A 25,146-nucleotide genomic window follows, 5' to 3' on the forward strand; every position below is an offset into this window, starting at 1 on the left:
CATACAGTTGGAGCCGCGTGCAGTATGGCAAGAGGATATCCAACAAACAACCACAAGCTTACAAGTTTCGATTCCGGATGCTCAATATGAGTATTCTACACATGTAGAGGATGATGATGTTCATGCCGATGGAGATGATGATGATGATGATAACGATGACTATGTTGATGAGACTACTGCCGTTAACAATGATGATGACGATGATGATGACGACGACGACTAAGTTGATGAGACTACTGTCGTTAACAATGATGATGACGATGATGATGACGACTATGTTGATGAGAATCTTGCCATTAACGGTGAAGATTTTGCCGATAAAGATGACTATGAAGACTTGATTGAGAGAGGGGACTTTCGGGACTTTGGGGACTTTGAGAGGGACATTGATGACGATGAGACATTGGACGGTGGTGAACTTGATGCAGACAATGTTATTAGTGTCCAAAACATTACAAACACAATCCCTGCCTACGCACCTCCTGCGTTGTCATTCTCTGCAAATACTTGGGAAAATATGGTTGATCCTTCGCATATTGAGATGTCATTTGTGTCTATTTGGAGAGAGGGGATGAATTTGTGCAAATGGTTGACTTTTGCCAGTAAAGTGGAGGTGAAGCGCGTATTAACAATTTGTGCCCTCAAGGAAAACAAACACTTTAAGATCACTAGGTCGACGAGGAAAAATTTTTGTGCGAAATGCGTGCATGAGTCATGCAAGTGGTATGTCTATGCAGTTATGAAGCCCGAGCTCCAAAATCTATGGATGGTCACCGTGTATGTGGGTCCTCACACGTGTATACCGACTGGGGTGCGAAATAATGGTAGAATGATGAGTTGTAATTTTATTGCAGCAGAAATCCATAACAAGTTACATGAGGATCACACCACTCAAATTAAGCATCTCAGATCTTTGATAGAGGCGAAATATAATGGCCATAAGCCTTCTTACTACAAGGTATGGGATGCAAAACAAAAGGCGATTGCGCTTATGTTTGGAGATTGGGAAGAATCTTACCAAAGACTGCAAAAGTTGCTAATGGCGTATATTGATCAGGACCCGACTACCCAGTTTTGCTATCGTGTCACACCCACTGATGAAGATCACACCGTATTGTTGCATTATGTGTTTTGGTCTTTCGGTCCATGCATATCAGGATTCAAATATTGCAAGCCGGTTATCAGTATTGATGGGACCCATCTGTATGGTAAATATCAGGGAAAGTTGTTGGTCGCAATGGCAACCGATGCTAACAACAAGGTATTCTCTCTCGCCTTTGCTGTTGTGGATTGTGAGTCAGGGTCCAGTTGGAGGTGGTTTTTACGATGCCTCAGAGAAACGATTGGCCATCTGATACCTGACGACGGCATTTGCATAATTTCTTACTGACATCTCGGTATCAAAAACGCCATTGCAAACTGGCCTAGAAGGGATGATGGAAAAGCAGGGGTATTTCATAGATATTGTCTTCGACATGTTGCTAGCAACTTCAACACCCATTTTCAGAACTCAACTCTAAAGTCAACGGTGTTGAAAGCGGGATATGCTAGTCAGGTAGTTAAATTTGCTACCATAATGGACTCCATTAAGCAGGTGGAAATTGAGGCCATTAGGAAGAAGAAGAAGGTGACGGGGAGGGATGGTAAGAAAAAGAATCAAGATTATCTTCCATACACATACCTAATGAGCGAGGATGTGGACATGTGGACCCAGTCATACGATGGTGGGAGACGTTTTGGAGCAATGACAACCAATATATCAGAGTGTTTCAATGGTGTGCTGAAAGGTGCACGGGGCCTTCCTATTGCCGCGTTGGTTGAGTTCACTTGGAACAAACTTGTTCAATATTTCCACAACCGGCACAAAGAATACCATTATGAGTTGTCAAAGGGTAAGAAATGGAGTGAATATGCCTTATCCACGTGGGATGGAAATAAGCGTAAATCTGAGAAACACTATCTCAAGCCATTTAGCAATGAAGAGCTGATCTTTCAAGTAGTTACCCAACTAAACATGTGTAGCGCAGGAGGGGGAAACCACAGTTACAAAGTTCGGTTACGGGAAAAAATATGCAGTTGTGGGAAATGGCAAAATATAGGGATCCCGTGTTCACATGCAATTAGAGTATGTGACTATTTACATATTGATTCGACCACGTATATTCACCCATGTTATGGTTTGAACCATGCCCTTAACACTTATGAGCATGCATTTGTGGTTCCTAAGTCACAGTCATTATGGAGGGATCCCATGGGGCCAAAGTGGTTGCCTAATCCGGCATTGTTGCGGGCCAAAGGCCGACCGATGAAGTTACGAATAAGGAATGAGATGGATGGAGTGAGGAATAAGGATCAAGAACCGGGATGGCGGAGGGAGGACGCAGATTTGATAGAGAGTTAACCCAAGCAGACATGTGGACTGTGTCATGCTTCCGGGCATAACCGCAGAAAATGTCCGCAGTCCCGTGGTGCTTCCACAAGCGGCCATGTTCCACACTAGGTAGGTTGGCAAAAAGTTATGCATCGGTTAAATAATTGTTGTTCATTCGATATTTACCTAATGTTTACTATCTTGTCTCCTAACGTAAATACTCTACGTTTTTTAGGCATCCTTCCATGGACGACGTTTTTGTCATGCGGACCGCTGATCTTAGGAAAAGTGACTACGTTGTATTGGCTCTATGTGAACTTTTTGATTGTTGTTGAATGTACTTGTAATTCTCTATCCAATGTACCTCTATGAAGATTGTGATTTGAGTAGTATGGTTAGAATTGCAAATTAAGCGTGGTTGGACATGTTTAGAATGGTGATATATTAAGAATGACTTTTGTTGTGATTTGAGTGCATTTACATTGTAAAACTATGCCTAAAACAGAGCATTTTCTGCTGAGAAAAAAAAAATTTGCCCAGTGAAAATCGAGTTTTAGAGACTCGAGTTCCATTGGGCAAATTTTTTTGAAACAGGGCATGCCTTTCTGCCTGAAACAGAGCATGCTCCTGCTGGGAAAAAAAAATTTGCCCAGTGAAAATCGAGTTTTAGAGACTCGAGTTCCACTGGGCAAATTTTTTTGAAACAGAGCATTGCTCTCTGCCTGAAACAGAGCATGCTCTTGCTGGGGAAAAAAAATTTGCCCAGTGGGAATCGAGTTTTAGAGACTCGAGTTCCTTGGGAATCTCGATTCTTTAATACTCGAGTTGTAGTGGAAAATAAAATCGGTCCATTTGGTCTAATTTGGTCCATTCAGTCCACTTTGTTCCATTTTGGTCAGTTTCGATCCATCTTTGTGTACTTACATATATAATTGGAGACAACAAGTTTAGGTTGAGAGCCCTTATTCTAAATCTAAATTTATTAAAACAAATTCTCGAGTTTGGGGGTCAACTGTCCACCATTGCTACATTGATATTCGCAGTGCTACATGTGCTGCTCAATAGCTCGGCACTGTTGAACCCTATCTAGTCATATCATTCACACTCACGTCAATACACAGATCTGCATCCTTTTGCAATGCACTGTTTTCAAGGATGCAGAAGACCCCTAAAAAGTTTATGATGCATTTAACACAACTCGGTATTGTCTTGTCAAGTTCATGTCAGATGAAACACAAGCATGCTAAATACTCTTCACATGAATACTGCTCAGCTGAATAGTCATGGCAGTACACTGCAACTACTGCCCAGAATAAGAGAATCTCACTATGACATTGGGAACATTTGAACAAAAAATTCGTATCGTGGTTTTCCAGCCTGTATTGACATGACAAGCCTGAATATGTTAAATTTTATTATTGAATACACAGTGGAATGAGGTTATAAATGTACCACAATTCTTTTCTTATTCCTACACCACTAACTTTGTAGGTTGAGTAAGCTATGAGTCGCAACGCCTGAACATCATCTCGTACACGTAGAAACAAGTTTCAATCTACTTCAACAAATGAATTATCACAAGTTCCAGCAGATCAACAACTACAAACATACACAGACCACTATGGAGGAAAATGGGTTGGAAAGAAGAGAGATTTCGTTAATATGCCAATATACACGTACGAGAGTCTTGGAAGCGTTGGCCACATCATGGTCAGCAAACCTACAAAACTAAGTACAGATACCACCGCAATGGAGTTCACCGTAGCAGAACTACCACGGTCAACCCTATACGAGAAGAGGTGTGAGTTGGAGGTGTATTGTCGATGGCACGGGTTACGAGTTCCTAAGGCACGCTCAGCCGAGTTACCTAGAGATAAGCCTGCCAACATACTTGCTCGCCTTGAACAAGAGAACAATCAAATGCAAAGGCGGCTAGACCGTTTTCATGCAGTCCAAAAAGCTAAGAAGCATCTAAAGGGGAAGGCGCAAGAGCGAGCCATGAAGTCTATTAATGAAATTACTGCGTTACATGATGAAAGTGATATTTCAGACTTCTCAGATTCAAGCAATGATGATTTCCAAAAATTTCTACCTACGAACATTCAACGTTGTTGTTGATGTCTACACGTTTTGTGCAATACAAAATGTTGTTGTTAATGTCTGGCAAATGATAATTATGTACGTGCAATTTTTGCAAATCTAAAGATGAATTGTTCATTGCTTTTGGCTAAGTTTGTATGAAATCACTTGCTCATTTTTTCTCTGTTGTTCGTTGTTGGTATAGAATGAAAAGGTGTACTTGTATTAGTGTTTTCAAGAATTATAAGTACTTGGTGAAAATTATGGTCTGAACTCACATAATATACACATCTACGTCATCAGATTCAACACACAATGACTTGGGCACTGCATATTCATGTGGCTCAGGAACCTCAGATTTTGTTTCAGATTCAACACACAATGTCATACTCCTCCCTCACCCTTTTTTCTTGAAACTTGTCTCTATTTTATCCTTCTTCTTTTTTTGCGAGATTATGCTAATCTCATTAGTTTCCTTTTCTTTTGTACAAGCTCAACATCTTACTATTTCTTTTTTATATGTGAAAGAGGTAATGCATCCACAAGAAGCGTTTTTATATTATAACAAACATGAAACTAGAAAACAAGAAGTTTGATATAATAACACTCAACAAACACATAAGCTCTGAAAACAACTAAAGGACAGAATTGTCTCCACAAATATGTTACAGTCATGGAACTAATAGGCAGCAAGTTTGATATTATCTACAACATGACGTTACTACTGAATAGCTAGCGAACGACAATGTCATGTTCGTAGAGTTATTTTGATTAATTCATAACATTACTCTAAATATTCATCAACTAATAGTTTAAAAAGAAGCTCGAGAGGAAGAATCAGTTCCTGTAGTCCTGATAATGCTGGATTCTTTTAACAAATCAAATGAAGTGAAAGAATGAGGGAGGAGTATGACATTCATTTCTGTGCCATCATCTTCAAGTAGAGTCTTGGTTGGTGTTACCTGCATATAATGGAAGTAAAAACAAAATTAAGGTCGGCAAAATTTTACCCGCAGCATATTTACAACACTATTGTTGGCAAAAAAAAAAATGCTGGGAGGTCCTTGAGAGAACCCCATGTAGAATTAGGATCACCCCTAGCAAACTCAATACCATCAAGGGCTTCCTGTAATCAAGGCAAACATGATCAAAGAATGCCATATGAAAAAGAAATCAATATTTTTAGCACCGAACAGTGAGGCTGGATTTGATGAATGGGGGAAATGCCAGTAGCAAGAAAATTTTATTTTCTGTCCTCTCGGTTAACAAGTTATTAGTGAAATAACGGCAGTGAATTAGCAAGTCTACCATACTTTATCCCACATATAGCAAGGGGAAGAATTAATCATTCTTAATGTCAAACCTGAAGCATAGCTGCTTAGATATGTTCACCATAAGAATTATACCAATAAAGGGAAGGGGAGATCATATACAATGAATTGATACAACTCCTCCTATCTGCATTAAGAGCTCAATTCACAGATACATGGTGAACAAATAAATTTTCTTTAAAAGAACAAGAAACTCCTATATAGGTCAATAGCTTGCAAGGTTTCCCCTAAATGCTGCCTCACCTATTCTACCTCTACTATAGTGAACAAATAAATTTTCTTTAAAAAAAAAATCTCCTATCTGTCAAATAGCTCACAATTTTTCCCGTAAATGCCACCTCATCTATTGCTGCACCTGCCACACCCTACTTGGTTTCTGAAGAGACATTAATGTCCACAGAATTTGAATGGAAATTTTGAGCTTAAGGTCCAGAACAGAATGAGAACAAAGCGAATGACAAAAGAGCGAATAGACAAAAGAGGAAAATTGACCTTGTTAAAGAGAATGTCCTTATTGTTTATGTGCATAATGCCATCCTTCACCCCTAATTTCCACCTGCTCTTGGTACGCGTCACCTACCCAACCCAAACACATAATGTATTTAATGAAACATGCGATAATCACAAGATTAAATATAGTAGCCCAATATAGTTTAGACATCAATTGTACATGATCACTAATAAATTACCTTATCAAACTGTGCCAAAACTAAATGCTGTGTGTTTTGCTCCTCTACTTGGTCCACATCGTCAAAATCATCATCATCATTTTCGTTTAATGGGGGCTCGTCATCATCATCCTCTCCAACATCATTATGAGCAACCACAGCAGGAGTACCTGCCAGTACATCTGAAATAAACAAATAAGAGGTAGCTCAAACATCAGAAAGAGACACTTATGCTCACCAATTTTATCCATTTCAAAGTTAAAAAATTTATAATCATAATCTTTAGTACACATTCACAAGATTTACCATTAGGAGCTAGTGTGTTTGCTATGTTGTAGTCTTCATTGAAAACTCCTTCATAATTGTATATCTGTAGGATGAGAGGGCACAAGAGAACAACAGATGGTGATAAATTTTTATAAAAAAAATAGTAAGTAAAAAATTTGATATTTTAGATATTTAGGAAGGAGAGACCCTGCACACCATATTTCATAATTATGGTAAAAGGCACATGCAAAATTAGTGCTTTTTTGAAAATTTTTATACCCAAGGGAATTTTTATACTAACTGAATGATCCATTTATCCTACCTTTCGAAAAATTCTGAAATATTCACCTACACTACCTCATAATATACATTTCGGGGTGCCATTAATCAATTGGAATTAAATGTGTTCATACATGATCAATATTCATAAACCACCATAATCCCTATTGTCCAATAGGGCAACAACAACAACTCCTTAAATATTCCCTCTGTCCCATATTGTTGGTCCTCTATTCCATTTCAGGATACCCCAAAATATGGTTCTCTTTGAAAAGTCAATGAATACACTATAAATGACTTTCCCAACCTTTTTTTATATAAGAAATGGTATTTTATTATGAAATAGATACTTTATGCACAAAATAATGGACAAAAAGTAGCCTAAAAGAATTGGAAAAAAAAAACAGGAAAAGAGAGTAAATCTCATAAGTCATAACTTACTCTTAACTGTTTTTTAAAAGTCCATACCCCTCTTCCACTTGAGTTAAATTAAGAGTGGTTAAAGCAGGTGCACAACTATAGCATATTTCAATAGTTTATTTTGTATTTTCATTGGATAATGTTATATTTTAAGTTTTTATTTGTTTAGCTTGAGTCATGATAGGGATTAAATATCATGTTCTTAGATAGGGACTAGTTTAGCATTTGGATTAGTATTTGAGTTCAGCTACGATTAGTTGTTCTTTATCACTTTATTTCCTGGAAGCTCTATAAAGCTCTATCTGGTTTATTTTGTATTTAGACTAATTGTTAATCAAAAATTTCTTTGTGAAAATGCTTTTGCATTTGGTGGTGATTCTAGGTGGTGAAGGCTTAGGTTACCATGGGACTGTTCTAGGTGGTGAAGCCTAGGTTGTCCCACATCAATGGTAGGTTTGGAAGCTTATACCTTTTTATTTGAAAGACAGCATTAAATGGTGTTCCTTAAAAATTGGATTTTCTAAAGGACTAACAAGATGGGACAGGCGAGGGGGGGAGGGTACAAAGAATGTTGTACAAAATCTAACGGAGGACTGACATTTGACAATTCCAGTGAGCAAATTTTCAAAAGAAGTTAGAAAAGCATTGCTAGAGGAAAGCCACCCCCCACCACCCTAAAATAAGAATCCCAAATGATACATCATGATACTGGCAATAATGTGCCTTTCAGACCAGTGGGGGAAAAGAGAGAATAAAGGGAGAGTGATTCTAAGTATATACCTCTTTTTGTCTAGCCTCGATGATAGCAGCTTCCTTTTCGTTCTCAAGTTGAGCTGCAACTTCATCATGAAGTCTTTTCCGTCCTTCTTCCAACCGCCTCGGAATTTAAACCTTAATCTCCTTAGAGAACAAGCTCTCCTCAACTTTCCTACGAATCGCTTCTTCCACCCTCTTTGCAGTCTCTTCTTCTAGCAATTTCTATTTTGCTTCCTGTTGTCGCCTGAGTAAAGAGAAAACATTAGGCAGGAAATGATCATTAATGCAGGGAAATGCGCTGCACTTCATGATTCCAAAAGCTGCGCTTAGTATGATTCCAATTGTTTTCCAATCCAGAAAACTATAAAGCTAAATGGACAATTTGACATATCTGCTTCTTTCCTTCTTTTACTTCTCTCCACTCATCACATAGCTATAATAAATGGCAAACTAACCTTCATGACAGCAAAGGCACTATTTATATGCTTATGCTTTTAAGGCATACCTCTAACCGAATCCTGATCCAAACAAATGTGTTTCAAAACTGGTGAACAGTAGATGAACGAAGCACCCAATTTGATCGTCAAATAGAACAAGTTGAACTATAGCAGTATCTTCCTTCAGAAAAGCCTGTGGAGAAGAAAGTCAAGTAACCTGCTGCAGTTTTATAACTAATCATTGAAAATTCTGAATTTCTTGCACTGAACTTTGTTAAGATAAATATCTATATGTTTAGTGAAGTGTTTTGATAATTGAGTGCCAAAAGCCCCCAAAACAATTACAAGAGGTAGATATTAAGCTATTTATAATACATTCATAGGGCAACAGCTAGAGGTCCACAATAACAGATTATTAGGACTGCGAAACAAGTATATTGGTGAGGCTAGAGTCCAACTCAAGAGCAACTGAAGGATCAACAGTCCACCTAACCTGCGACCTATTTAGACCTAAACTAAGGCCATGTTTAGTGGGGCTTTCATGGCTACCCTAAAGCTGCTTCAGCTTTCAAAAAGTAGAAGCTACCTGCAGCCGAATAGGAAATGGGCTTTTCACTGCTTTTGTGGAGTGGCTTGGGCTTTTTAGGCTACTTTTGCATGTGAAAACATCTTCTTTTCATTTCATATTTATGAAACTTTTAAAGGCCACAGCCTAACCTACCGGCAATCCTAACTTTCTTTCTTTTTTTTTTTTCATTTTTTGAAAATAACATAGGGTACCTTACTAAAGAAGAGCCCTTTGGACTCACCTCTAGCCAGTAAAACCTACCGGCAACTAACCCCACCTGCCAGAACTTGTTATTGGGCAAGCTGGGAGCATTCACCCCTAACAGGCTAAGCAGTTTACGCTCATTCCTAGGAGCATAAGCTGACCCTAACTTTCAGAACCTGTATTCAGCCCAGACAAGCTGAGAGAAATCAACTTTCCAGCTTGGGTCTTGACTAAATAAATGAGATCTAAGTCACCTGTCAATCATATCTCAAACCAGCAGAAGAAAAAGAAATTGCAAAAGGGTACCACAACTTGCCGCAAATGGCAATGATAAATTCTAGCTAGATGCTTGCAATTTCTATAAGTGGCATTGAAAGGTTAAGCCCATTTCACTTTTCTAATATCATAAATTATAGCCCCAGCCAAATTTGAATCCCCTGATCAAACAAAGCCAATCCGTTAGCTGGATTGGAACCAGAATATGCTCAACCTGCCCATGTGTTCCCAATAGCTCAACACTTATGTAACAGGCCCTTAGTTCCCTTATCATGCAATGCTACAAACTCAAAAATATTTCAGATTAAAGCTCACATTATTTATATATTTCCAGAACCATTTTCACTTCGGTCACATAGAAGTACTAATTTATAATTCTTATAAGAAGTGATTAGTAAAAAGAAAGAGAAAAAAAAAAAAGGTTCAGAACCTCAAACAAAGGGAGAGAATTTCCAAAACTAATTTATTTGTTATGCCAAGAGGGCCCTAAACTGCGAAAGGGACTAATACCAAATACAGTTTTCAAAAGAAAAAATTATACAAGGATTGAAACAACATAAGACCATAGGCGACACATGATCCTAGAAGCTTAAACCTCGCAGAATATGCATTAAAGTGAATTGCAGAAAAAAATTTCCAGCTAATCTGAAAAGAGAGTGTTCAAATAAGCACAATGTCCATGGCGATAATGCTGATTTAATGTTTAATATAGTAAGTTCCCATGTAGCATTTCAGAAGTATCATATTAAAATAATAAAGAAGAAAAAAAGGAGTATGGCAAAGGAGATAAGCACATCTTTAGATAGCACTAGCAACCAGCAAACAAAATAATCTACAACCTTATTTTCCCTCATTTCACTATTCAAACAATATTACAATTTGTAATGGGAAACTTTGTCTCAACTCTGCATGAAAACTCAAAAATGTAGTACCTAAATTGACACATGCAATTGTTACACATGCAATCGTCATCAGTCAAGTGAAGATGATGGCCACAATATATGGAGCATACAAGATAAGCAGTAGGAATCTGCAAGGAGGAAATGGGGTGTACCTGCACTTTGCACTGAACCAGAGATTCTCTTCCACTATCAAGTTTCCATGTACAATATCATCTTGTGGCACAAAACCAATGATTTTCTTATATGAGTGGATTGAATCGTTCATTCCATTTATATGAATTAAACCAGTCATCCTGCATCCAATTGCCTTTCCTGCTATAGCAGAAAGAAATGTTTTTTTTCCAGCCCCAGATGGACCCATGACAGCAGTAATGCAGCCAGGCTTAATTTTCCCAGTAACACATCTCAATAGATGCTTATTTTTTGCTTTCAAGGTAAGGGTAATATCTTTGAAAGAAATCTCAATCAGAGGCCTATTCCTGGTTTCTGGATGAGTAGCCAATTTAACTATTCCTGAGAAGCTAAGTTTATCGTTATCTTGCTGCTGAGCTCTCTCTTTCTCAAGTTGAGCGTATGCATACTCAAAAATTTGGGTATGAGTTTGTTTTCCCTTTGGCACATTTACATGAGAACTCATATCCCCTGTTCCAATACTTATACCTTGATAATTATCAGGGTCATCTTCAATTTCATGCATTCTCTGCATGAGCTCACTGGGTTCCTTTTTATTTTCTCTTGAGGGTAGATGGGTAGCCGACATACTTGGATGTGGAGGTGGCAATGGATCATCATCTATGTCAGATTTAACTCGATCCAAAATCTTATGTTTCTCGGGATCCTTTGCATCTTTTTTACAAGAAAATGTGTGTGCTAGATGAGCTTGCAATCCTCTTGCATGCTTCTTTGCAGCATCTTTTGCTGATCTCCACCTCTGACGTGCTTTTGTTGTCTCCCTTGCACTTCTGGCTGCTGCTTCTCTGGATTTGGCTAGTCTCCTTTCCCTAGCGGTTAGAACTTGGTCAGAACAGTTGTAAAGGATGAGTAGTAGAGTACTTAAAGCAACCTGCAAAAGCAATTAAATTACATCAATCACTACTAACAAATTTTCTTTTATTTTTGGCCTGATGTTAACCATGGGTTAATGGGGGGAGGCAGGAGCACACTTCTTATTATGTAACACAGAATCAAAATCTGCTGATTCTATAGAAAGTCAATAAAATGCAAATTGAAACCGAGAATTTTCTCGAGTTTACGGGATATTAGCATTAAGACTTGCATAGTTTGCTTCAAGAATAATTGAAGATGCTGAGAGGTGGAGCCAGGCAAGATCATTTATCAAGTTTATGGTTCAGAAGTAAAGGGAGCAACTTACTAACAACATTATTCCACATGCTTGAATATTTTGGTTTGCAGTGTTTGGATTAGAAGAAGTCAACTTAAAGCAGCCTGCAAGGTGGTTGGTAAATAGTTAAATGCACTTCATACCCAGAAGAACAGTGAAATTGAACTCCAAAAATATACAGGCATAGGAACATTGAAACTAGCAAACATATAAATTTTGAAAATTAATTGTATACAAAACAATATATTACACAAAGGCATGTAGACATTGCTACATATTATGTGAAACTTTTTCAGAAATTTAGTTGAAAGGGGGAGGGGGTGGGGGAAAGGAAAAAAACTTACTTCTCTCAGATGTAGAACCCATCTGCAAGAATGTCTACAGTTCCACGGAAAAAATGACAGCATTAGGAAATAATCACAGAGGCAAGAAAGACAATTATAGAAAGATAGAAGTTCTATTTGCTTCAGCTCACATTCCCCCAAAAGTAGATCATGCTCTAATAGCTCCAAATAAAATAAATACATGCATTAAGATACGAAGGCTTCTAAGTCCACAACAATGAAAGCACTCTTTCACTCTTACATATCAAGTTAAAACACTATTCAAATAAAGTACAAGGTTGCGACAAGCAAAACATTAGAGAAGGTTGCTAAGTGACCAATAATGAGAAAATTTTTTATACCCACTAGTGCAAGTCTGTCTGCTGGTGGTACTTGGACAATATGATCCAGCTGAACAGAATAACTCACTGCTACTACCAACATCAGCCCAAATATTTGCTCCTCCACAAGTATGGTTTGGATTCCCTGGAGATAATTGGTATAGATATCTGCAGAAACATATAACATCTTCATATTTTTTGTATGCACATAAACCATGCCATAAATGAAGTGATGTTTAGGACTGGAAGTGGAACTTACGGTTCACATACACCAGTAGTTTTGTTGAGAGTTGCAAGGGGACAATAGGAACCTAATGGGCAAGCTTCAAGACCATGATATCAAATGCCAACAATCAGAACAAACATCAGAGGCATCTTTTAATTTAGGAAAAAAAAGTATACATATATGAGTACTACTTGATTCCTAGGAGAGATCAAGAACATTTTACACTTCAAGGAGGGAAATGGTTGACCTTATTAACTTGGTATCCCAACTGTAACATTAATATGTGGCCTCCTAGTTTAATAACTTTGTATCACAAATTTATTATGGCAATTGATGTCTACAAGCCAATTGACATTTTAAGTGTTCTCAATTAGAAGTTCGTCCAGGTTTTTATAGAAAGAAAGTAGATACAGGATTCTCAAATACTTACGTATCATGCAGGTAATACCATGAGGGCAGAAGAAACCCTCACAACAAGCCTGACAGTTGAGTGTTCTTGCGGGGATGACCTTTGAATCATTTAAGTTAACCTTCTGATTTGAGCCAACACTACAAGCCCATCCTGGCTCACAGCCTTCTACCCATGAGGTTAAATTACAGTTCTTATTAGGTTTCAAGTAATTGGTACTCCCAGATCTTTCAAAGAAACTATTGAAGTAAAACTTCAATTCTGCTGCTGAACACAAGCGACGTGTAATGTCACCTGTAGGAGATTGAAAACCACCATGAATAGATGAAGCTATAGAGATTTTAACCTAAAAAAAATTTCAAGTAGATTGAGAAAAGTCAGCAAGGACAAAAAATTCATTGTTGGTCAGATTTATGGAGAAAAAATTTCTAAGACCCTCCTTGTTACAACTTGCTAAAGCAATGCAATATCAGGAGGACAGTGGCGGTACCAGTAGTAGCTTACTAATTGGTAGCTAGAAGAAATTGATGGTGTGTACATTGACTCGCATTCTTAACATACAGGAAATGAATTAGTGTGAACCATGGCAATCTTTTCCTAATAAGTAAGTATTCGTTGAAGTGAGAGTGATCCTTGTCAGTAACAAAATGATAGTTATGTTGAACTCAATGTGCCATACAATTACTGTATTTTCACAAGAAAAGAAAATAAAATATACATCTATCTAGCAACCCAATAATCAGGCATGAATGACCACTAAATCATTACTCTTTCACAGTTTTTACATTGGTTCACTAACAACATGCAGCTCCTGGCTGATTGTTGAACATCTCAATTGATTGCCGAAAATACTGAGGTAAAAAAAAAAGGATGCAAACATCAATAGCACATGATTAATGTCGTACTGATTTCCCCATTAAATGAAAAGGTCATTTGAACTCAGTCATATGGTTGTATGTTATTCAAAAAAATAGATATTAAAAGATCAAAATCCTAAGCTACAGTATTTTTCCAGGATTTTCTTATTGACCAAATGAGTAGCATTATCAGTTTCTTTCTAATCAAAAGAACTCACTGCCTATTTTCATTCTCAGTTTCCTTTGGAGTATTGTTCTTCTCCTGATTCCCTCCACAAGAACCAGTTTTTCCTGGATTGGTGTGTCTCTCCCGGTTGCCTCCAGGAGGACCAGAATGGGGTTTTCTAAAATATTTACCTATGAATGTTTCAGCAACATCTGGATACTTTCCCTTGATGAAGCTATCCAAGCATTTGCGGTAGGAAAAGTCTTCTTTACGACCATTAATTCACTTTTTCATTACAGGAAAAAAGATCACATTAGACAATACCTCTGTAACAAACCTCTTTTTCAAGGTTCACCAATTTTGCATTTTTTAACCCTCGTGTAATGTTTGGGCGGGGGAGGAGGCTGCGGGGCATCATCCTTAGGCTCATCATCGTGCTACAAAGACATTAGATTCATGCAATCAATATTTGGTGTAATGATAAGATAAAATGAACTACCAAATAGGTCTATACATTGTAATTAATGGTATCGTACTATAGAGCTGCCTTTGTGTCCTATTTTGTGTCCACCTGTCCCACAAGTGGGAGCTCTTCTAGCACGTTGTGGTCTACCTCATAGGGGTGAGGGCTGATGAGGGGGATGCTCGTCCGGTACATTAGTATCTGGCTGTAGAGTGTCAATCCCAACTGGTGGTCCTAGAGGGTCAGATGAGGATGAGGTAGGTGGGTAATGATGCTCTATGTATAGGCCAGGAGTGGGGCTCATTGTCATGGGTTCAGTATGGGGTGGGTCAACGGGGAAAGTAGGTGCATTGGAGCTGGTGGATGGGTTTGAGGGTGTCTCGGGGTGCATAGGAGGGGTCAACTGAGAATGAATACCGAGATCGAAACTGGGCTGCAAAGGTGGGGTGGGTGAAGGGACCTCGGGCTGAGGAGCTGCATCTACCATGGGTGGAGGGACCTCGGGCTGGAGAGATGCGTACGGGATGGGTGCAGGTATCTCATGACTACTTACAACCCGAGCGGTTGTTGCACACCGACCACGGCCCCTAGCTGCACTTGTGCTTCGGCTTGCTGTAGCAGGCCGACCACGGCCCCTAGCTGTAGTTGTGCTTGGGCTTGCTGTAGCAGGCCCACCACGGCCCCTAGATGCAGTAGCACGGGTCGGTGTACTTACGGGTGCTGCGCTTGTGCTTGGGGTTGCAGTAGCTGTTGATTCAGTCTCATGCCCGTTGTTTGCCTCCCCGTTCGCTGCAGGACCACCACTAAGCCCAGCTAGATCATTTAGGACGCGTCGGACATGGTTGTGTGCTCGGCTGCCTACAGGAAGCATCTCCAACAGCGCAAAATGACTTTCAATCTGAAACCGAGAAAGAAACAGTACAATCAGATGAGGCATTTACGTATCAATTGTAGAATGGATAATATAGTACTTATTAATCTACCCAAATACTCAACTAAGATATATCTAATTAGAACACATTACCGATATATCTAATTTTGCGCTGTTGCGATCGACATACTTTCGAGTGACCGGACGGTACCAGCGGTAATAGTCATGATTGCGAGGCATCTCACCAGTCTGAGGAGGTGCATGGCAAAGTCGTTGTTGTCTCATATCCCATGTAAGGATATACGGTCCATGCTCCTCCCTCCAATTCTTTTCCACCTTCCCCCACAAGTCTATTCTATGCAGTCTTTCATCATACACAACATGGTCGGGCCGCTCTTGCGCCAACCCAAACTGACGAAGGACACAATCTGGGTGGTGCATCTCTACTATGCAAAAACACACAAGTGGCACCCTTGCCGTCCACGTATCCCTCCCTGCAACGCAAAAGTCAGGAAGGTGGCCGAAGTCTGCCTCGTATGGCTGCCACACAATCTACAATAGAAACAAAAAACAATTATCATAACATCAAGGAATGTGAAACAAGGGAGAATACATCGATAAAGGGAAAAAAAAAATTAAAACAAAAGATGTGTTAAAGGATGAAGCAACCATATTCTTAAGGAAAATTAACATAACCAAATAGAATTTTTGTTTCCCATACTTGGTCCGGCTGCATTCTAACTAATTGCTCGCGATAGTGAATCAAGGCCATGCCGGATGGCCTACTCTTCGAGCTTGGCACCCGCACCCACCTACAGTTACAAGCAAATAACATAAGATAAGATAATACCCATGTTATAGTTACTAAGAAGAGTACATTGCAGAACACACACAATATCAGAAAAATACTTACTTAAATGCAAGTGGAGCATATGGCCATGGGCCATAATCACATCCAGGTGGGGGCTCTATCCTCGGGCACAAGAATGGCAACCTTGCCCATGCCTAATACTGGACCAATGTGCACGCCCCACCAATCTGCAATGCCCCTTTCTCACTTGCCCGACACAACTCTCTGTACAACCAGGCCAAGTAACCACTACCCCAACTATACTGTGGTGGATCATGAAGGTCACGCATGAACGCCAAGAACATCAAATGCACCCTATCTCCCGACTTGTCCATGAAAAGCTTATCTCCTAGCAGCGCTAAAATATAGCACCGGGCATACTGGTGTATCTGCATCTCCGTTGCATCCTAAGGCAGTGGCGCTGCAATGGCATCAACAAGGTGGCTGATGAGAATTCTTTGCCCCGCCAAAGTTTTGTTGTCATTCGCCGGAGTAAAACCAAGCAACTCCATGCACAGATCTCGCCAATCCCCATCCACCACAGCAGTCGGCCCAACCAAGACCTCACCGTCTATAGGAAGTCCGAAAATGACCTCCACATCTTGTAGGGTGATTGACATCTCATCATGTGGAAGATGGAATGTATGCGTCTCCGGCCGCCATCACTCAACTAGGGCCGATATTAGGCAATGATCTATCTCTCTGGAAGGGGCCCTAAACAATCCTTCCAGCCTTAGCAACTTGATAATGTCAATCACTCAATTATCTCCCATCTGAATGCTTGCCATCTCCTTAGTGCGACCACGACATGTAAGTGGGCCCGGGTCCTGCAAAATCCATAAAAATTATAGCGGTTGTTACAACTACAAATACAACTTTGAAAGAACTTGCTAACTAAAAAACAAAGACAACGTAAAAATTAAAGCGGTTGCTAGAACTAGATATTTCACCTCGCCATTCCAAATGTCCTATGATCGATTATATCGTTGTCGCGTCAACAGTGACTCATCAAGCGGACCAGGGTGCAAGATCTGAGGCTCGTCATCAATCCGAGGCTCCATACTGCAAACATTCAAATACTCAACTGTGAGATCATTAATAGTGTGGGGGCAAAGGAATGCTATTCTACATGCAATGAAAATCTATTCTGAAGAGCAGCTTATTGGCATTATTTAAAAAAGGATGCTAAAAGAATGGAAAGCAAGAAGAAGTACAACCTTGATCTTTGATGTTCCTATGTTTACCTATTCATTTGAGTTAAGTTGAGTGGTATTGAGTTTGTACACTAAAGATTCATTGTTGAACACTAATGCAACAGGTGTTCATTGGCAGTTTGACCTTTGAATTTGTAGGAATTTATAACTCTCGAGGAGATTTATATATTCTATGGGGATGTGGATGAATTAATCAATTTTTGGAGCGCGATGTCTGTTGACTATTAGGTTTAGGGCAAAGAATTTTTTTTTTTTTTAAATTGACTATAGAGTTATTATTAGATTAATAATTTCTAAGTTTATGCAATATGACAATCTAAGTGGCATAAAAATAATATTTCATTATAGTCATTAGCTACTTCAATATTTTTCATCAATTATATAACAAATATGACTACTTTAACATAAGACAAAAAGTTAGAAACTGAACTTTTACGTTTGAAATATTAGGGAGAAAAAAACATAGTAATTTACCCAATGTACGGCTACTTTAGCATCAATTTAAATAATTATGTAAGGAGTGTCAAATTTATCAACACTTTAGCATCCATTTCAATTATTAGGTCATGAGTGCCTAATTGCAAGGCTTAATGTAGGAAAGCTAATCAAGGGTTGAGCTGTTTCTAGTCAAGGGCCAACTTGTACTTATACGTATAGCAAGGAATAGAAAAAAGCTTCTAAAAATCTTAACTTCGAGTTCTCTGTATTGTGGCTATATTATCTCAGCAAGTTAAACTAATATTGGGTATTTTTCAAGGATGTAGGATGGGCTCAAAGGCCTCTTTCAACATCATCCTAAATCCAAAACCATGATCCCATCCCATTTTAGGCCCACATGATCCAACAACACTAAAGTTGGATTTATAATTTCCCCATTGGTATTACAAAACTAACAACAACTCACGATGACAAAGGGAGGACATTCTCTCTCTCCTAAATACAGCTCAAAAAGATGATTCTTTGGTATAACTCAATAACCAATTTATCCCCAACCGTTGAATCCAGCGTAGACTATATTGACTTTGTCAAATCTAACAGTTGAATTATGTGTTTCACTAGAGCCATACTTCATAAAATTTGTTGAATTGTGTACAGATTTTGACAAATAATTTTCATCATAGATCTCATGTATTGGGACAAATATTACTAAATATGCTATGAATTTTAGTTTATAATTCAATTTCTTCAAACACCAGAAAAACTTCTGAAGTATTGCCATATTATTTATTCTGCCTCAATTGAGCAAGTCTGAATTTCAGACCTATAAGTAAAGCTATTAATTTGATATGACAAGCCAAATGCAAGTAGTTGAATAAAAATAGAATGTTTTTTTGATTTTCCTTGCCATAGTTTTATATGTTGCGTGTTATTTTTCCTCTCTCTATATTTCTGTTGTACCTCAGCTAAAAATCCTTAAAAATCAGAAAAACAACACTGAAAAAGCAACACTGAACTAAAATTCCTTTCTTTCCTAATTTGTACTGGGTCTCCACTCTCCAACTCAATCAAAATTTGAAAAAGCAAAAAAGAAACTAAAACAAAAGCAAAGCAAACGCTTGGGGACTGGTGTGAGAATAGAATGAGGGAAAATTTCTTAGCATTCAAGAGGGAAAATTTGAAAAGGATTTACCTTGGTACAAATACTGTGGAATAAACCGAATCAGAGAAAGACTGAATTTTGAAGAGACTGGTGTGAGAATAGAATGAGGAGAGTATCCGTTAGAGTGAGAATCAAAGAGAGAGAGTCGAGTGAGAGAAACTGAGTGGGAGTGAGAGTAACTGAGATTTTAGGTTTTAAGTGGTGAAAAATGTGTTTCTGAAAGGGGGGTTTAAAAACGATGATTAGATATCGAGTTTTAGAAACTCAATTTCCTAAACATAATCGAGTACTAAAAACTCGATTTCTAGTTTAAACTCGAGTTTTAGAAACTCGATTTTGTAACAATCCACGTGGACAACTTTGTCCACGTCAGTAAATAAAACCCCATAATCGAGTACTAAAAACTCGATTTCTAGTTTAATCTCGAGTTTTAGAAACTCGAGTTGTTAGTTTCCCATTTTCTTCCAAACCCAGCCAACTAACGAAATCTTTAGCACAGTAACGTTATTTGGAAAGGGTGTTCGGTTTGGTTGTGAAAGGTGATGATAGTACAGGGTATATAGATTGGTTTGGTGTCATTAAGAAGATTACTGCTTTAGATTATTTGGGAAGTAATGAAGTTATTCTGTTTAAATGTGATTGGTTTGAGGTGCCACCTCAAGGTAGAAACCAAAGTAGAGGGTATAAGAAGGATGCGTATGGATTTATCAATGTTGACACAACATGTCTTCACTACAAAGATGCCCCTTTTATCTTAGGAATTCAAGCAGAACAAGTTTGTTATGCTAAGGATGTTGAAAATCCAAATTGGTGTTCTGTGATAAAGTTGAGACCAAGAAACCTCTTTGCTATGCCAAATAGGGAGCAAGAAGTAGATGATGAGAATGATAATTCTAATTATGAGCTTTACGAACTGAACGAAGTTCTAAGAAGTCAACATGATATGGGTGGTAGCGAAGAAGGTTCTGAAGACATGACTAGCTGGTGTAGAAGTGATATGGAGGGATTGGGTATTGAAGTAAGTGTTGATGAAAATATTCACTTGGAAGATGACCTTTTGTCTGACAATAATGAGACTGATATTAAAGAAGACGATGATGGTAATAACAAATCAGTTGTCTTAACTTGTTTTTTCTTATTATTTTATATTTTTTCCAACGTATGCAATATGATGACTTTATGTTATGTTTTTATTATTATATAATAGTCTGTATATAATTTGGATATTTGATTCCTTTCGAAATATATATTATGTAATTAGTTGTCAAATAATGAATGTAATTTCTTTATGTTACATTTTCCTACTATTATCTTAAGGTTAATGTATATATTTTGGATGTGCTCTCATTCCCATTATTGTGTTATTCAGTTTATGTATCTATATTTTGGATGGCTCCACCATCAACATCACAGCAACGTCATCCACAGATGGTATCTTTATAGCCATCTACACCATTACCACAACTGCTGCAACCATCTAGTGAAGTTTCAATGCAAATACCGAATGAGGCATCCTTATCTCAACTATTAGATGACCCATCCACATTACCACCTTCACAAAAATTTTATTCACATGCTCGTCGTCCACGTCCCGTGACATCAGGTTATATCATTATTTATATGATGAACTATCTCTCTCATGTTTATTTCATATCATACATGTGTGTGCTTTTTTCTCTACATTGTACATAGAAAAAAAAACAAGCATTGTAATTTTCTTTTTATGTTTTATATCAATGTAATATCAAAGATGTTTAGTCATTGCCACTGATTTTTGGTATAATTATAGTTAAATTTATTAGGAACCTGACAATGAAGAATAAAGACTTGAAATTTTGAATGTTATTGTTCTTTTGCTAACTTCATTATGTAGAAACTTTCATAAAAGATTCATTATACAGAGCTAGATTAGTTTAGCAAATTAATTATGAAATTACCAATAGATACTTCATTGTATAGAAATTAATTACATTCACATCCAAGTAATAACTCGTATCTTGTTGGCCTCCTTGAATATTGTTTTGCTAAATTAGTCAATCAATTAATAACAAAGGTGTGAATCTTTTTTCATCTAAATGTAGATTCTATTTTGATGGATAAATGTTAATTTGGGTGGTGTGGAATTTTTTTTCTCTTGATTGAAAATTATAAATAGGAATTTCAAGGCAATATATAGAGTAATTCCCACTGTTTGGTGATACTCCATTTTGAAATTTTGATCACTTTACAAATCTATTCTAATAGTTAATAACTAGATATAAACACATAATATTATATAAACTTCAAATGACTCTCATGTTTACGATCTTTCACACTTTTATTTCATATCATACATTACTGAGCATTTGATATCTTGTTATTATATTGATTTATATTTTATAACATTCATGTCTATAATGGTTTTCTTGTTTTAATTTAGATTTTTTTTGTTGTTGAAAAATCTGTTTTAATTTAGAAATTATTGAATGATATATAGATTCTACACCTATGCCCAAAAAGGGTCGTGGAACTCTTAAAGGATTAAAGGTGGCTAAGAAAGCTAGTGAGACTAGTGATGGGAAATTGTCAATTACTTTTTCAAGGAAGTTTGGTGGACCTATCGACATCAATTATCGCACTTTTGTTGATTCAGTGGTTGTTCAAGTAAGACAACATTTGCCTCTTAATGTGAAGAACTGGAAGGAAATACCAGATGAGAATAAAAACATCTTAAAGGCTAAAGTTTTGGTATTTATAAAAATAATGCATTAGCTATACTTACATGTTTTTTAATAGTATTTTTTTCTCTCTGAATAATTATATATTTATTGATTTTCAAATGTAAATGTATGTCATATTGTAATGATATTAGAATAAGTGGAGACTAGATGATGATGACGATACTCAAGCTAAAATTTTCAAGATTGCCAAAGAGAGGTATAGGGGATGGAGAGCTGATTTATCAGCAACATATAAGACATACAAACATGGCAGGGAGGCTGTCATCCAAAATAAGCCTCAGGAGCTCAACATGGACACTTGGTATGATGTGATCTCATATTTTGAGTCAGATGATTTTAAGGTAGACGATCAAAACTTTCATCTAATTATATGGTTTGTTTTTATTAGCATATGATATCATATATTGTATTATTATACAATAACTTAATAAGGTGTGTGACAAAGATATTTATTTTAGAAAATAAGTGAAAGAAATACTGGAAATCGAAGCAAGCGAGAGAGCATGCACTGTACTGGTAGCAAATCATTTGCACAAATCAGCTTTGAAAATGTAAGATCAAATAACAACAATACTCAACACATATAATGCTAATGCTTGTAAATGTGGGCTAATGCTTGTATTTTTTTTTTTTCTTAGCGTGATCCAGAAACACAAGAGGAGCCTGACGATCTTTAAATGTGGGTGTTGGCCTACTGTCCAAAGGGCCAATGGGCTCATGATACTCCAAAAAACGTATATGTAAGTGTATTATTTTTGTGTGTATTTAGTTCAAAGATTAACTATATTTCTGTTCACTTGACTAAAAACATAAATTTGTGTTTGTAAATAGGAGGAAGCAAAAGAAAAAATTGCTGAAATGGAAGTGAATGAAGATCGAACATTATCCAGTAGTGAGCGGGATACAATATTCCAATTAGTTGTCCCCATGTCAGGCTCCAAGTCAAGCTCCAAGTCAAGATATGTCCTTGGTCGAGGATACATGGCAAAGCTTCCAACTTCTATAGAGCGTGTACGCAATGAACTTAATAGTGAAGTTGAATCTATGAAGAGTTAATTAGATGCAGAACGCGCTGAGAGGGTAGCTGAACGTGTAGAAATGGAAGCAAAATTTGAAGCAAAACGCGTTGTGAGGGTGGTTGAACATAAAGAAATGGAAGTACAATTTCAAAGACTCCGACAGACTATGCGTGAGGAATTTCTGGCAATACTAGCTAACCAATCTCAAGTACACCTATCTTATATACTGTTTTGGTGAATTGATTGTCTGGCTGTTTGGCAACTTATTTCTTTGCAAGCATGTGAGATTAATCTATTCAAGTTGAAAGGACTGAATTGTTTTACTTGTTCAAATTGGATTTAAGGCTCGTTGTTGTTGTTGTATATGATCGCTCTTGTGTTTACATTTGTCTCATTGTTGGTATTGTTTGGTATTTTGTTTACTCTTGCTGCCCTCTAACTTCCATCTTAGCAGGTAAAAATTGTGATTCTTTTTGCTTGATGTGAAACAAGATAGAACCATAAAATTCATTTTATAATTGTTCAAGTACTATACCATTTAGGAACCCATTGTATAGGATATTATTATAATCCCCATTGTAAGTAAGTAGGAGTCATATTGTTTGATTTCAATTACCAAGACTTTAATAGTTATAGTACTAGTTATGGATGAAATACAAGTTCATTTTGGGAATTATATCTGTTTGTTCAACTAATCCCTCCCCCAACCATTACTATTATTGAAATTCCCACATTAATTTTTACTTACCGTAGACTTTAGAGAGCCAAACCCAACACTTTGTTTAGAGCCAGTTACAGAGAAAGAGAGTCAAGAATCTCATGCCCTCAATTCTCAAATATTGTTATAAAGAAAGGTAAGTTGAAGGGTCTTTTTTCTTTTAATAAAGGAATTACAAACTCTTTTAGAAAAAGATACATATATTTATTGAAGTTGGTACAATCTTCAGTTATGGCTATGACTCCTATTTTAGTAGTTAACTTGGGACTATTTTCAATTGACAAATAGAACATTAACAAATCTATTATATGTTATTTATGAGATGTGTTCGCATTGATTGTGATTTTTATGTTGCAGAAGCCATTGAGTGTGGGAAAGAATCACTGAAATTGCTTCTAATATTGCTACATTTGAATGTTTCTTTTGTTGCTTTTATGTGTTTGACCTTTTGACTTTTGATTTTTTGAGTAAATTATCTATGGGATTTTTCTCCTCTATCTATGTGTGTGTTTAATTGTGTAATATATGTGTTCCAATTTTGGTATTATTCAATTCTAATATAGGCGTTGCATTATATTAATCTTATAGGAGTCTAACATTGATAATCTTGAATGCCATTTGATTTTTTGGTGTTTGTGAGTCTATTGGTTTTTTTTTTAGCTTCTATTGAGACATATATAGATTGCAAACATGTTTTTTTTTTTCAATTTATACTTATTTCTCTTCTTTTTTTTCAATTGTATAGGGTGGAGGTCAATGAAGTGGTTGTGAAGCATGCATGGATATCACTTTGTGAAGGGAAATTTTCTTACAAGTTGTGTATATATTTGTGTATATTTACTTTTGAAACTGTGTGTTTGATCGTAAACTAAACAAGTTATGTATATATTTGTGTTCTTGGACATTTATTTATTGACTTTTGCATTTATTTAAATTGTATCCTTTAACTTGTAGTTCCTATATATAATGTTTTATATTATCCTATAATGTGTATATTGCAAGATAGGGTAATAGACAAATTATTTAAAAAAAAAAAAAAAAAAAAAAACTTAACCTATTGCAACAAGGTTGTTTGTTGTAATAAGTTATGACATTTTTTCACAAAACCTTTGAAGCAATAAGCTATTGCCACAAAGTTATTTGTTGTAATAAAGATTGCATCAACTTGTTTGTTGCAATATTTAGGATTTATTGCAACGAAATTTTTTTGTTGTATAAACCTATTGCCTCGGAATTTATTACAATGGCTTGCAATAACTTTTTCGTCGTTGCAATAACACCTTATTGCAACGATTTTGTAGTTATTGTAACGATTTTTCCCGACATAATAGACATTTTTTCTTGTAGTGATTAGTCCTTTAAAATTCAAATTCTACTATTATATTTTATTGAGAAAAGTTAATAGGTGCCCTAATTAAGGATATTGAGTATAGAAAATATTTTTAAAAATATTTTATGAGAGAAAAAAT

General features: G+C 36.9%; 3 protein-coding genes and 1 long non-coding RNA gene across 7 annotated transcripts in view; 1 reads left to right on the top strand and 3 right to left on the bottom strand.

Annotated features, from left to right (window-relative positions):
• Nucleotides 1-24,511, top strand: part of LOC142615238 (uncharacterized) — a 31,210-nt gene extending 6,699 nt beyond the window's left edge. For 2 of the 4 annotated variants that reach the window (XM_075787960.1, XM_075787958.1), the window contains 5 exons: nt 20,590-20,823; nt 21,697-21,947; nt 22,072-22,281; nt 22,579-22,680; nt 22,772-23,189. In XM_075787960.1, coding sequence (XP_075644075.1) covers nt 20,712-20,823; nt 21,697-21,947; nt 22,072-22,281; nt 22,579-22,617 — 612 coding nt within the window. In that variant the 5' untranslated portion in view covers nt 20,590-20,711 and the 3' untranslated portion in view covers nt 22,618-22,680; nt 22,772-23,189. The other 2 variants (XM_075787959.1, XR_012840699.1) reach the window with 2 other exon arrangements.
• On the bottom strand, nt 4,992-8,632 carry LOC142616707 (uncharacterized). Its single transcript, XM_075789506.1, has 7 exons — nt 8,627-8,632; nt 8,348-8,415; nt 8,196-8,292; nt 6,756-6,819; nt 6,471-6,631; nt 6,274-6,357; nt 4,992-5,412 (listed from the first exon to the last, which is right to left on the bottom strand). The coding sequence occupies exons 1-7, from the start codon at nt 8,630-8,632 to the stop codon at nt 5,263-5,265; spliced, it is 630 nt and encodes a 209-aa protein (XP_075645621.1). The 3' UTR covers nt 4,992-5,262.
• On the bottom strand, nt 8,191-14,653 carry LOC142614963 (ABC transporter G family member 24-like). Its single transcript, XM_075787611.1, has 10 exons — nt 14,547-14,653; nt 14,275-14,400; nt 13,221-13,493; nt 12,824-12,887; nt 12,562-12,732; nt 12,472-12,478; nt 12,245-12,266; nt 11,931-12,004; nt 10,711-11,621; nt 8,191-8,801 (listed from the first exon to the last, which is right to left on the bottom strand). The coding sequence occupies exons 1-10, from the start codon at nt 14,650-14,652 to the stop codon at nt 8,792-8,794; spliced, it is 1,764 nt and encodes a 587-aa protein (XP_075643726.1). The 5' UTR covers nt 14,653; the 3' UTR covers nt 8,191-8,791.
• On the bottom strand, nt 15,746-16,584 carry LOC142614735 (uncharacterized). The gene is made up of 3 exons (XR_012840532.1): nt 16,470-16,584; nt 16,278-16,368; nt 15,746-16,108 (listed from the first exon to the last, which is right to left on the bottom strand). It is a non-coding gene; the product is annotated as an uncharacterized LOC142614735 (long non-coding RNA).
• Nucleotides 24,512-25,146: the final 635 nt, after the last annotated feature.

Source organism: Castanea sativa, chromosome 11 (genome assembly GCF_040712315.1).
Source record: "Castanea sativa cultivar Marrone di Chiusa Pesio chromosome 11, ASM4071231v1".
NCBI classification, from domain to species: domain Eukaryota; kingdom Viridiplantae; phylum Streptophyta; class Magnoliopsida; order Fagales; family Fagaceae; genus Castanea; species Castanea sativa.

Excerpts from the sequence above, each read along its gene's own strand:
- LOC142616707 (XM_075789506.1), bottom strand. Across the intron at positions 6,820-8,195 it reads TCGAGGCTAGACAAAAAGAG|ATATACAATTATGAAGGAGT; the intron begins GTATATACTTAG and ends CTCATCCTACAG. Across the intron at positions 6,632-6,755 it reads AAACACACTAGCTCCTAATG|ATGTACTGGCAGGTACTCCT; the intron begins GTAAATCTTGTG and ends TGTTTATTTCAG.
- LOC142614963 (XM_075787611.1), bottom strand. The coding sequence starts at position 14,652 with ATGAGCCTAAGGATGATGCCCCGCAGCCTCCTCCCCCGCCCAAACATT. Across the intron at positions 13,494-14,274 it reads ACTGAGAATGAAAATAGGCA|GTGACATTACACGTCGCTTG; the intron begins GTGAGTTCTTTT and ends AATCTCCTACAG. Across the intron at positions 11,622-11,930 it reads CATGTGGAATAATGTTGTTA|GTTGCTTTAAGTACTCTACT; the intron begins GTAAGTTGCTCC and ends TTGCTTTTGCAG.